General features: G+C 30.6%; 1 protein-coding gene across 1 annotated transcript; it reads left to right on the plus strand.

The window, feature by feature from the left end:
* Nucleotides 1–279: 279 nt before the first annotated feature.
* Nucleotides 280–14,349, plus strand: LOC131105368 (histone H3-7-like). Its single transcript, XM_058053409.1, has one exon. The coding sequence runs from the start codon at nucleotides 681–683 to the stop codon at nucleotides 1,098–1,100; it is 420 nt and encodes a 139-aa protein (XP_057909392.1). The 5' UTR covers nucleotides 280–680; the 3' UTR covers nucleotides 1,101–14,349.
* Nucleotides 14,350–14,392: the final 43 nt, after the last annotated feature.

Consider the following 14,392-nt stretch of genomic DNA (forward strand, 5'->3'; position numbering starts at 1 on the left):
AAAATTGAGATTTATTTATGCTCAAAAGAGTTTTTAACTTGAAAAAGGCTATCATATTTTTCATATTTCACAAGTGTCATATGAATCAAAAAATATAAAATCATAATATTCATTATGTTGCAAATTTTTGGAAGATTTTTCTTCTTTCAAATATTTCTAAATGAACCAATCGATCAACATCTTGTTATTCAAACCTTTTTTGGTAAATTGCAATTAAATGGCATATTTTCCTTTTTTGCTACTTTTAAGCTGACAAAAGATAAAATTGGCTGTTTTTATTGGTTATTATAATATCTTAAAAACGTGATTTGTCAGACCTGAAAATATTTTTCTGAGTTTTCATCACATTCGATGCAAATATCTCATTTTTGAAACCTTTTTTTTGAAACATTCATTTTGCCTCAAGCACCAAAAATAAACAAAATACCCCCTTGATAAAAAAAAGGCGGGGTATTTTTCATCAAAATTAGATTTTCCCTCCCAATCTATTCTTTTTTGGTAAATCCACTTCAAAAAGGTTACTTTTTCATGGTTTTGATCCATTTCTTATTTTATTAGTGTTTTAAAAATCAAAACTAACAAATAATTATGTTTTTTTTGATCTGAAACAGATCATATTCCTACTTTTGATTTTACTCCTTTTTTTCAAATATAAAAAAGAGTTTTATCATACCCTTCAAATGGCAAGAACAAAACAAACAGCGAGAAAGAGCACTGGTGGAAAAGCACCACGTAAACAATTAGCAACTAAGGCAGCAAGAAAATCAGCAGTACAAGGTTCATCACAAGGAACAAAAAAATTACGTTTTAAGTCTGGTATGGTCGCTTTAAAAGAAATCAGAAGATATCAGAAATCGACTGAAACTGTTGTAAGAAAGGCCCCATTCCAAAGAATGGTAAGAGATATTACTTCTAAAATCAGAGATGATATGAGATATCAAGCACAATGCTTGTCTGCTTTACATGAAGCATTCGAAAATTACATTGTTGGTTTGTTTGAAGACGGTCTCCTTGCTGCCAATCACGCTAAGAGAGTAACAGTCATGCCAAGAGATATTAGTATTGTCGGTAAACTTAGAGGCAGATTTGGATTCTACTAATTACTAAAAGTACCTTTACACGTATAGCAAATATTTTTTATTGTTTCTGATTTATTTGATTTTGGAATTTCTTTCTTTTCGAAGATTCTAATTTTTTGTAGATTCAATTATTTTTTTGTTGTTTTTTGCTCTTTTTTTCAATTGAGAGCGCAATGTTACTAAAAACGGAAGGTGTTGACAGCTACTGCTAACATCATTTTTTTAAAAATAGGTCGTATGCATTCACGTAAAATGGTGAATATGTGATAGAAATACATCTTCATTACGTAAAAACGTATCAGTCAGGTTAATTTGAAATATTAACTTGAAATTCAAATATTTGTTTTGCAATTTTTCACTACAAAGACAAACACTCAAAGATGGTTTTCTTGTTGGAGTAAATTGATTAGTTTTAAATAAGAAAAGAATTACGTTTTTTAAAAAGTTAGTTTTATTGATTTTCGTTTCTTGAGACTATTCTTAGAAATATAATTGAATGCGCAGAAAATTTTCCTTATGACAGGATGGTTCTGATTTTGATTAAACATGATTATTTATTGAGACATGACTAGAGATTTTTGCTGTCATAAGTTTTGAACTCAATTCAGTTGAAAATGTAGATTTCAAGCTTTCTTAGAAGTCTTCGATTTCAAACTGAATAGGTTAGAAAAAAACAAAAAATACAAACATTTGAACTGTTTTAAATCTATAAATTGACACCAGATGAAATTTTCATTTTCAAGTTTGAATCAACAATAGATGTTGATGAATACGATTAATTTGAAATGCCCTTGAATATATGTCAATTACATCATTGTTGTCGTTTTCAGCAGGCATTTTTGCTACAGAACATTCTTATATGAAAAAACCAATTTCAACCGGACTTATCGGAGCAACAACACTTTTTTACGCAGGTAGTTTGTTAGAATGGGATAATTTAGTGGCTCTACAGCCAATTAAACCCTATAGGCCTGGTTTTTGGTTTTTCTGTGGTGGTATGAGCAGTTTAGGACTGATAACTGGTGGTTTTCTTCGAATGGCCACTAAAAAGTCTTCATTTGAGATATTTCAAGACATTTTGCTATCTAAAAGTGTTTTTGCACTGCCATACAAACAAAATAAAAACAAACATTGAAATAAAGCAATAATACTAAGATTTTAAAATCATTTATTTTTCTTTTTAAAATGTTGTAGCAAATTCGGTTTTGTGTCGAATATTTGACTTTCTTGTATGTTGAAAATATTCTCATTTTTGCATAATTTTTTCTGCCAAACATCTATTTCATCAAAAGTTTGTAATACCGTATTTTTTTCATCTATTAGAAAAGTTTTCATCTTAAGAGGCTGTTTTATCAGTAATGTGCCATGTAAAACTGTTTCAGTCTCATTAGTGCCTTCTAATTTAGCAGTATTAAATGGTATCTTGTCGGTATGTTTTGGAAAGGTGATTGGAACAATTTGCGGTTTCATAGGATTGAGGGCTTATTGTCGCTACTTTTAATTTTTTTGGAACTTTGTTCAATGTTTGAATGAAAATATTTTCGACAAATGTCAAATTCATGTCAGATGTCAAAAATTTCTCTAAAAACAATGAATTCTATTGATATTCAACTAAAAAACTAAGTTCTCCGCGTTTTGTAAGTGAATGAACATTTGATAGTAAATTATTTTCATTATGAGACTTTATTATAGAGTATTTTTTACTTCTGTTCTAGAATTTTTGAGAATGTAAATGAACAATTTGAATACCCTTTATAAAAGCATGTCTATGTCTGACAAAAGCCATCAAGCAAAAAAAGAGTCTCTACCCGATATTTTTCTGACAGGAGATCCATCACGTGATAAAATCATCAAAATATTCTTCAAAGCATTTCAAGATGTGATTCCCGATTCTGATTCTACAGCGTGTGGAAAAATTGCCTATGAAATAGAGTCATACATAAGAAATAGGAGAATAGATGCACAAACAGTAAAAACTAAATTTCTGAACTTGAAAATGCCACAAAATCAATTATGTTATAGGATTTATTATAACGAACTGTCAATCGGCGATTTTTTCGATTTGACAGTCGAGCAAATGAAATCAACACAGATGATTAAGAATGATGCGAAAATGGTAAGAGAAGGTATTTCCAATTCACAAATGGCAGAATCTGGTGAAGTTACGACCCTTTTCACATGTGCAAAGTGTAAGCAGAAAAATGGTAGATATAGACAGCTACAAACAAGATCTGCTGATGAACCGATGACCACATTTGTTTTTTGTCAATGTGGACATGTTTGGAAGTGCTGAATGTTCAAAAAATAAACATTTTCTCTTTTTCTATACTTTTTAAAGTCTGTCGTTTGAATTAGAATTAACAACTTGACGAAGATCTGTATTTTCCTTGATGATTTCTCCAAATTATTTGTTCTATTCATTTAGTCAAATTAAATTGTTTTCTGAGTAAATTTAATCTGCTCTCGAGCGGAGTGAGCTCAAGCGTAATAAATTACACAATCGACTGTAATTTGCAAAATTTAAAAAAATCGAGGTTACTGTTTAATATTGAGTGGATATCACCTCTATTTCGTTTTTTTAAACAAAAGGAATAAAATTGTGTTGATTTTTCATATTTTCATCAACGTCTTTATGAAAGAAAGGTGAAATGATAGAAAAAATGACACTAAAAAAGCTTTAGGAAGAGTCAAATATAGTTATGTGAAAACCAAAAAATATAGATTCAATACAACCTCATCATTTTTACTTTTTGGTGTGATTGTTTCAGAGATGCCTCGGCACAAGCTCTGCACAAGTCGAAGCTGGTGCTAAGACTAGTTTTCTAGACAGAAATAAATTTTTTTGATGCTTATTCAAAACCAACATATCAAATTTTTGTTAAGAAAATTTACATAGCTTTGTTTTCGATAGTGCTATTGAGGCAGATCTCATCTGAGTGTTGTAAAAAACATTACTTTCATTTCAATAATGAGAGATCTGCCCCAAAAAATTGAAAACAAAGTGGAAGAAGATAAAAAAAGAAATGAAAGATCTTTAATTTAAAAGGCATTCCTATTTTATAACTAGTTGATGATGGTGCAGTACAAAAGTAATTTTTTATATGAGAATTTGCTTTCATTTGCTGGTCCATGGGCAACCTTGGTCCTTTTATTGTTTTTGCACTTCCATAATTTCAGTGTTCAATATGAAAATTTCGTACAGTTTGTCTTGAATCAATAGTAAAATGAGCTCAATTATATATCCCGACAGAGTTTTACAACATTCTTGTCGAGAAATGTTAATTTTTACAGAGAGAGTTTCAAAAATCATCAAGTTCTTGAAATTTTATACACTCTTTTTTGCTAGTTTCAATTTCAAAATCCTCAAATTCTTGAAATATTTTTACCCCAATGTTGTTCAAAAAAAATATGTTAGTTATCATAACAAAAGGCAGAATGGCATCATGTAAAGGTGTTATTTTGGACGTTCTACCTGATAAAAGACTTCTAGTCACAGGTTATATTAACAGACGTAAAAGAAACAGAGAGACCAAGGGAGCAAAATTATTCCTCAAAAGAATGAACCCAACACATGTTTTGGCCACAAGTCATAGTATTTCGGTCGATTTCACATTGAGTGAATCCATTTTTGAAGATCAAAAGGCCAAAAGAGAGACACTAAATCAAATTGAAAATCTTTTGGATAATCAAAAAGTAGCAGAAGCCAAATGGATGAAGAAAAAACTTATTTTCAAATAAATTTAAGTTTCTCACATTCTTTTACGTTTCTAAAATGTTTTTAGTTCGAAAATATGAAAAATTCAGCAATAGGTCCCAAATATTTTATTCATTTTCTTGCATCCCTTATTCCTTCATGACAGATAACAGAACTCCATCTATCGAAAGTTTGACTAACCACGAGTTTTTAGATTTTATAAATTCCGATTTCACTGCATATTACAATTATCTAACATTAGGTGGTTCTCAAGATGATTTGATCAAAAAAATGGACTGTAATATACAAGAATATCATATTTATTTCCCTAATAGACAAAATAGAAAATGTTAAAAAAAATATTCGTAAAATAAAAAATGTTTACAAAATTGAATGTAGCTCAGAAAACAATTTTCAAAATAACAGATTGGTTTATGAAATAGCGATTCACGATAAAAACACTGCTCTTTTACTTGTCAAAGGCAGAAAATGGCCGTTGCAACAGTTTTACACAGAATTGCAGAAAATATGTGAGAAAAAAACAAAATGAACATCCTTAGTGTTTGCAAATTTCTACTAATGATACAATTGAATTTATTCGAATGAAATATTCCGTGCAACTTTTATTTTTAAGTTCTTAAATTCTCAAAATCTTAAAATTTTGAAACTTGAATGGATTGATATCCAAAAGACTCAAAATTCTTTAAAATCTTAAGTTCATAAGATTTTTTTAGTCTAAATGTTGGTTTAGACAATTTTTTTTCGAAATTTTCACTTCTATAAATATTTCCGTATGAGCTTTTTCAGTCAAAAGGTGATCTTTTTTGCCTTAATCGTTTATTAGATGGTTCAAAATCATCATCATAGAGACTTTTACGTCTTTCTTGCACAATTATGTCCTGGTCAAAAGCTCTGCTTCTCTGTTTTGATTTTCTTATACTGTCATATAATTTTTTTTGTAAATTTTCATTTGTTTCCATTTTTGAATATTCGCCCCAATATTTATCGAACAATAATTTGTCCATTTCCATAAATTCTTGAACTAATCGTGTGATATATTGTCTGTCAGGAATGTCCCAAAATTTTCTATTGATATTGAACATATTTTTGAAAATAGCAGGGAGAATATTTTTTACATTCAATCTCATTTGGTAACGAAATTGATCACAGAAGATGTATTTTTTTATTATACTTACCAAAAGATGATGCTCGTTCTCGAATGCTGAATTCAAAAAATAGCAAAAATGCTTGGTGTAATCCTCTAGATTTTTGTATCCTGAGATCAGAACAACAAAAAAAATCTCAAAGATTGTTTTTTTCACAGGTGTAGGCGAATGTGAAAAAATTTCCATGAAATAATTGAATAGTTTTTTGGTATAAAAAGAGGAAATAAAACAGACACTCTTATATAGATTTACAGCACTTGTTTGATACAAACAGGCATTTGACGGTGTAAGCAATCTGAAGACGTAATTATCGATAAATGATTGCAAGCTGTATTTTGATTGTGTTTTTGAATTGTGTGATGGCGCAGTTATCGAACCATTTCGATTTATCGGTTGTCCATCATATGAATCATTCAGAAGAGAACAGGAAAATCGCCTGTTTTCTTTTTTGTTGAAAGGAGAGTTGTTAGGACTGTTCTTATAATCTGAATTCAGAAACCGAGTCATATCTGATCCAAAAGATCGTCTACGATCTTGAGACTTATCATCCGATTCAAGATAATCTCTTACTATAACGGTGGTTGAGAGATCAAGTAGAACGTCTATATATGTAAAATTTCTACCGTTTTCAAGATAAATCGTTAATTCATTGTAAAGTAGATCTAACAAAACAGTTTTTAAATTGTAAGGTGGATTGTTTTTTTCTATGTTAGATGTTTGAGGCTCTATTTTATCAAAATTGCCACTGTTTGTAGGTTGAACACTACTAGATTGTGTTTTTAAATGAGTGACATCTCTGTTATTCGATTGAGGTCTTTCTATCGATTCTGTACTTATCTGTGAAATTTGACGAAAAGATATATCATTTTTGAATCTATTGTCGAAATCTAATTTAGTTTCATTTTCCCATTTACAAGCATTTTGCATCAAAATTTGCCAAATACTTGTCATAAGAGCTTTATTTTGAGAATTCAAAAGATAAACCATTCTGTATAAGTTCGGCAAGTCGTTTGTATTGAAAGATTTCATAAAAATTACCTGTGTACATCTTTTATGAGTAATGAATTCTGAAAAAACAACTAGCTTGCCAGAAAGATGAACATGGATTCTTTCAATATTATCTTTTAGTTGCAACAATATTTTATGATCAAAAGCAAGCTTGCCTGACATTTGGTCCTTTTTGAGCATTTCATTTCGAGATTGCTCACATTTTAATCGATGAAAAATTTTGAAAATATCCTTTTTCAAGCTTGTGAGGCCAAAAACCAATTGGTTTTTGTTAGATCGTTCAGAAAATAATAATCTTAAGTTACTAGAGTAAATAGAACTAGGCTGGTCTTCATCAACTGGGCGTCTTCTTTTATTTTCATTGGCTTCCTGGTCAGATTTCGTATTTTCTGTGTGATCCGCATTGGAAAATCTTCGCTTTAACATTGTTCTACCGAGTGATTTCACAATTGGTAAATCTGGGTTAAAAATTTTGGGTGTCTTTGGTGAGGCTTCACATTTTTTTAAGTGGTCATTGCTTAGATGAAAAGAAAAGCTATTTTGGTCCTCAGGACTTTTTGATTTAGATCGTTGTTTTTCACTTTTGAATTGTTTAGAATAATCGTCATATTGTTCCCGAGCCTGCTCGTTGATGTTATTAAAGTGATTTTGTCTTTTTTCATTTTCAATGATGCTCGTTTCTGCTTTAAATATCTGTTTCTGTTCAAATTTACCTTGTTTGAATTGACTTTTATCCCTAACTTGAATATCTTCAACATTCGAAATATAAGTGTTTTCTTCCTCAGTCTTTTTATTAGTTTGGTTTTCTGTATTGGAGTATTCCGATTCCTTTTTTTTGTCCAATCGCTCGCACGTTGGCATTTTCTTGCTTATGTTGTTTTTTATGTTTTATGAATATTCTTGGGGTTGTTGAGCTATTTTATGAAGGCACTTTTCTCCAAAGTATTACAAATTTGTAACTATACTTCAAAATTACCTGTTTTGTTTGAAGAGGTTTGAATTGTATATCGTTTGATCTATGAATAATTTCTTGTTTCCTTTTGTGATTTAAGAATCTATAAGGGTATTTGACCAATGTAGGCACAATCTACTCTTTTTGGTTGAAACCGATAAGAAATATCAATTTACTAAGGTATCAATCAATAATAAATCAATATATAAATGAATTGATTCTATTGATAATAAAACTTCTATAATTTTACAGATTTTAATTGAGAAATATTGTTTTTATCTGAAAAGATGTAAATTATTTCAAAAATGGCAAAAAGTATTGTGATGGCGTAGCAGTAAAAAAGCGCTTTTTGATATTATTTATATCCAGAAAAAGCTCTTTGTTTGAATGTAGATACTATATATGGTTAATTGCAAATTAGTCGGCAATAAGAATCTATTTTTGCCCGACATCTTGCATTTTGAGGAGCAAATATTTTCTTTAAAAACTAAATATTAAGAAACATAACACCATATATTGGAACATATAAAACTGACTGTAAAATATTCTCATCTAAATGAAGTACAATTGTTTGTTAAGTGAAATAATATGGCCGACAGAAAAAAAAGGTCGGGTAAATTGGTGAGGTGTGTCGGGAAAAACTGGTTTTAGTATCGAATAAACAAATTTCAAATACGAAAACAATTGATCATATGTAAATAGACATTTAAAGTTCTCGAATTTTGAATAGATTTCGAGGCACTTTTCCAAATTTTTAGTTTTCATATGAGCCATCAAATTTCAAAGTTGTGCTTGCTTAAAAAGGTCTCGGTTCGTTTCTTATAAACTTCTATATTGAAAAAATTGAAGTACAATTTATTTTTACTTTTTGATATGTATAGATTATGCCTTGCCTTATATCTTTTTATGATTTTTTGAAAATTTATCGAAATTTGATTCTTTGACCAAATAGCAACTTGACTATACACAAAAATAGACAGCTGGCCATCAAACTCGCGGTCCAACAGATAATCTGTTTTTCCTTACAGAGACGGGGCAATTTTTAAATTAAGATAAAAAAATTTTCTGCACATCAAAAGAAGTGTTCTTTATCTGAAATCAAAGAATAAAATTTGAGCCTTTTGTCTATTGTGATCTGTTTTACGGTTTGAAAAATGAAAATAAAATTTTGAAAAATATCTTTCTTCAAAGACAAACCTGTGAAGATTGAATGAATAATAAAATGTTTCAAATAAGTTTTAACGAATTTAAACCACAATAGTTTGAAATATTCATAAGAGATGAATATTGCTGATTGTATCATTCATACTAATGAATTCAAAACATTTTTAAGACTCAAATTTGACCATTCAATTGTATATTTATATGTTTTGAGATGGGAAGTTTTTCAATAGATCAGTTTGAAGCTTTTTTTCCGCTTGAGGTGTTGATATTGAAGTGTGCCTCAAAATTTATCTAGGAGCGCTTTATAAAACAAAAATGTTTTCATTTAAAAAAAAACACCTTCATAGCAAAAAAAACGAAAAAATAAAATATTCATCGATAATCTGTTTTACTTTTCAGTTACCCAGATTCCCTCCTCATTCCGTTTTTCTGTTCCTTCACCCTCTTTTACAATAACTGGTGTTTCAACTTTATAAACACCGGTGATTCTTCTAGGATTTCCTTTGAGACCTATAACACACAACAATTTTCCTAAAGTCACTTCCTTTTCGACGAAACGAAAATTAAGCTGATTCACGTTTATCATATTATCTTGATCTTTTGAGGCACAAACACTTGATTCATTTTCCAAAACGGGTTCAACATGTAAAAGTGCCCTATTTCTTGCACATTTCGTGAAAAGAAAAGATAACCATTCACTCCATTTTCCTTCCATCAAAATTACCATAATTAAAAAAAGAGCTGACTTATTGCTTATATTATCAATTTTTTGGTAAAATATTGTTGATAAATCGAACATACATCCTCCCAAATTTATCAGACCAAGCGATAAACCTTTGAAAAAATCAACCATTTTATCACAATCTGTAAGGGCTCCTTCTTGTTGAGAAAAAGATGCAGCCTGGCCATCATTATACGATCTCTCTGTTTCGTTATTCTGTGATAATCCCCCTATTGCTTCAATTACCTTTTTATTACCACTGCCAGCACAAACCATTCCCAATCCAACCAAACGATAAACCAATTGATCTCCTTCTAACACATTTATTCCTCTTAAAAGTGCGTCAATCACTGATTGATCGTTTGTGCTGTTAAACAATAAACCTATAAATAACGAAGACAGTCTCCTTTGCCTTAAGAGTCTCATACATAAATCTTTGTCATTTTTACTAATCAAAGAGATTGATAACATTGCCATATTTACATCTGTATAATCGTCATATGAGTCATCGATGCTTTGTTGTTCAACTATATTATTCTGATTGTTCAATGGATTATTGACATTTGATTGATTATTTAGATTGTTTGTGTTATTATCAACCAAATTTTGATTGTTGCTGTTTAAATTATCGTTGTTCTGTTGATTGAACCCCGAGTTTTCGTCATCATCATGGTTAGCATAATTTTGTGAAAGAATTTGTTCGATCACATCAGTTCTACCTGTTCCATAATAACGCATTGCTATCAACAGCATATTTACGTCCAAAGGTACATTTTCTAATAAGGTTTGTGGTATTTCTTTTTTATAGTACAATAGAGATAGGGAAAGAGCTCAAATATTTCTTGTCACACTGCTACTGTCAGCTGTATTATTTGTTTGCAAAATTAAACTGGTTATTACATCTGATAGTGTCTCATCAGACGATCCTATCATAGAACTGGCAATAACAAACACGATCAAGGCTCGATCGAAAGGTATTAAGGCATTTTCTTCATCAGATGGAATCGCCTGTTCCAGCAAACTATCCACAGAGAGAAGGCCCCTGTCCCATTTATCAGTCAAAAACATTGCAATTAACAACTTGGCTCGATTGTCATGACTATCCGGAATATTCAATAATTCATCATATTTCTCTTTCAAAAGTGCCATTGTAACCTGTTCCTCTTCTGTTTTGTTCATTGCTAGAGCCAAAAGACCATTTATATCATCTGTGAGAAGGGAAAAGTCTAAATTACCTGTAGAAAGAGGCAGCCCATCCAAGCAATTTAATAGTTCTGCATTGTTTTCTATTGGTTGGCCGTCTATTGATTGATCAGTGTTTTCTAATTCATTGTTTTCACAGGAAAGCAGGCCGTAATTTGAAAAAGCCCATTCAACCAAGTCACTTTCCTTGATTCCTCGTTTTATCCTGAAATCTTTTTGTGTATAACCAGCAATTTTATTGGGGAGTCCTTCTATGTATTTTTGAATGACCAGTTCTGTAGAAAACCAAATCCATTTTTAAACGAATCGTACTCAGTTCTGATTTCGATAAAAAATTTTCTACTTGATCATTAAAATTATAAAGTTTCTGGTTCACCTCTTCGTATAACTCTCTGGCACTGCTTATTTGGTCCATTGACAGTAACATGATCAACTGATCCACTAAAAGGCCGTGCTTAGAAAAAATTGATAAAAGAGTGCTCTGAAGCGTGTTGCTATTAAATGTGTTATTTTCGGTATTATTATCTTGGTTTATACGTAGGTCTACCTGTATCACCAATTTGTAAAAGTCCCTCAATATAATCAATTATCCTTCTCACATTATATTTATCTGTAAGCTCTACTATTTTATTGATTCTCTCCACCTCTAGTAGATAATCAATCGTGTCAATCTCTGAGTTTGTGTCAATCAGAAAAGAAAGGCATTCATTCTCTATTTTCATCAAACGGCCGTATAGATTATCAAAAAAGACACTTCTACTAGCCGCCTGCTCATTTTCAGCATTATCATTGGATGATAAGGAGAGATCCTTTCGTTGAAACAGCTGAATGAGCTGTTTCATCATTTCTTTGACATATTGATGACCAAATTCTTTTAATGGTCTGATCGAGTGTCTGTAAAGTATGTCATTCATTAAAAGACTCAAAATATCTGAAAGAATGGATTGACATTCTTTGTTTTTGTCTCCTTTTAATGATTTATATGATGAGAGTATCTCTGTAAGCTGTTAGGTGTATTTTTTTATCGATTGCAAATTATTGTAATCTTTTAAAAGAACAATCAGAGATTGTAGTGCATTATGTTTTATGAAAGGATCCTCTTCTGACAGCCTGTCTATTATTATTGGTAAATGATCTGTCAGGTCTATTTCTGTTTGTTGTGTCTCTTTTTTAGGTGATACATACGGTCTGCTGTCTGAGGTGTTCATTTTGAAGGGGTCTTTTTTGTTTGTTTAAAATTAATTGTTGAATTAAACTTGTTGAATTAAACTGTAGGATGTTATTATTATTTGTTTCATCCTATATGTACCATCAAAATTTTTAATCATTCTTATCTGATTGCTTATCAGGTGACTTTCAGGTTTTGAACATTCAAAATTTATATTCGGAGTTGAATTCTTTTAGCTTTGTGAAATAAAATTCGAAGAGAAGATCACATTCTTTTCTTGAAATTTAAGGCTTAGCTCCAAGATGATTCGGACAATGCTGTCAGTTGAATAACAGATTCAAAAATTACGACTCTTTTCTTTTGGTTAATCCTTGGATCTTTAAAAGTATGACAGGGAATTGACACACAAAATTGAATTCATTCTTGTTCTTTTATGATCACTAATACAATGATTCCACTGACTATTTGCAAAAACTAGAACTGTTCTGGCTCGATCCGGAGCGGCAGTAAAAAATTCTTTGAAAATCTCTTGATCCATTTCTCCCTATTCATGTCTCACTGTGGCTGGTTGATGATTTTACTATACGAAGAACTCAAAAGCTGAGACAACCTACAGAGAGCAAAAAACTTGAATACATTTATTTGGTTTGTTCAGGAATTTTTTATTGGTCAAATTGCTTACCTTTGATATGATTCGATATGTTATAAGAGATCGATTTTTATTTTTTGAAAAAGACAATCAACTTTTTATACACATGATTTTCAGTCATAATTAAAATCATCGAAAACAAAACAATTCACTGACAAAAATTAAGCTTTTTTCTTAGTTTTCAAAGAGTGCTTTGAAAAAATTGAAAAAATGCGCCACGCTTTGCTCTTTCCGGAGTAATATGGTACGTGTTGGCTTCGGGCATGAGCTGAGCCAGGCACTACTCATTAAAAATCTGTCTTAGTATTATGAATGTATTCGATTTGCAATTTTTCAAAAATGTGATCTCTTAAGATCTGAGAATGATTCTTGAAATGAGTAAAAAGAAGCAAAAAAATCTAAAAATCATTTTACGAAGAATTTTAAACGATCCACTTTTTATTTACCCGGTCCGAATGACTAAAGATTTTATTTTATCGCCGACCATAACCATGACTTTATATTGAAGATGGCCTAACATCAATTTTTGTTTTAATACATTCAAACAATCAGTTAACAGTTTTATACACTCATAGATAGTCATATTATTTGAATATTTCCTATCTAATAACCCGTATAGAAAAAGGGAGGCATAACCATGACATATATAATTTTCTCTTAATAATACGCCGTTATTGTCAATTGAACAGAGATTATAGTTTTTATCCATAAGCATGTAATTGGATTTACATGGCGATTGTGTTCGCAGAGAATCATGAACAGATTTTTGAATAAAGGAAGAAACAGTGTTGATATTAATGTCAATGTTTTTAGTCAACTCTACTAGTTTCAAAGATTGTATAAAAAATTCTTTTCTGCCTACAGAATCACCAAAATCGCCACAATGTGATAAAATAACATTCTTATTGACCATTCTGAATTTATCGTGTTCAGCTGTAATGTTTAAAATACTTCTTGAAACTGTCATGTCACTTGCAATCATAACAAACTTGTCAGTTCGTATTCCTATCAGGTTGTCCATTTTTAAGGGCAAACAAAATTGGCTCTCATAATTCAGTAAAACAGAAGCTGTCACTTTCAAAGGACAACAATGAATTCAAGAGAAAAAATTTCTAAATAGAATTCAAAAAACACAATTTATTATCTGGAACGAAATGATTATTGTTTATCACAATAAACGCAATAGCAGAGATCGTTATGCAAAAAATGTGAACAATCCGTGCAATAAACAGTTTCACAGGTCGGACATTTTTCTCTGCCAACCATTTTACAAATTTTACACTTGAGATTGGCAGTAGATGAAATCGCTAAAAAGTCCCGTAATGGATAGCAAAAATATAATGATTGTATCAAACTAGAATTAACGACGAGCTGTGTCTCACAAATTGGACATTTATAAGGCAATTTACATATTTTTGTATTACAAATCGGACAAATATAGCCTATATTGCTCTTTTCAAAGCAGCAAATGCAATAAGAAAGCTCTGTGGTTATATTTGGGAATCCTAACCGTAATAAATTGACATTTATCGTTGTGTTAATCGTGCTCGGCATGCAAAATTGTTTCAAATAGAATGAAATATCTTTC

The sequence above is a fragment of the Doryrhamphus excisus genome, chromosome 17 (genome assembly GCF_030265055.1).
Source record: "Doryrhamphus excisus isolate RoL2022-K1 chromosome 17, RoL_Dexc_1.0, whole genome shotgun sequence".
NCBI classification, from domain to species: Eukaryota; Metazoa; Chordata; class Actinopteri; order Syngnathiformes; family Syngnathidae; genus Doryrhamphus; species Doryrhamphus excisus.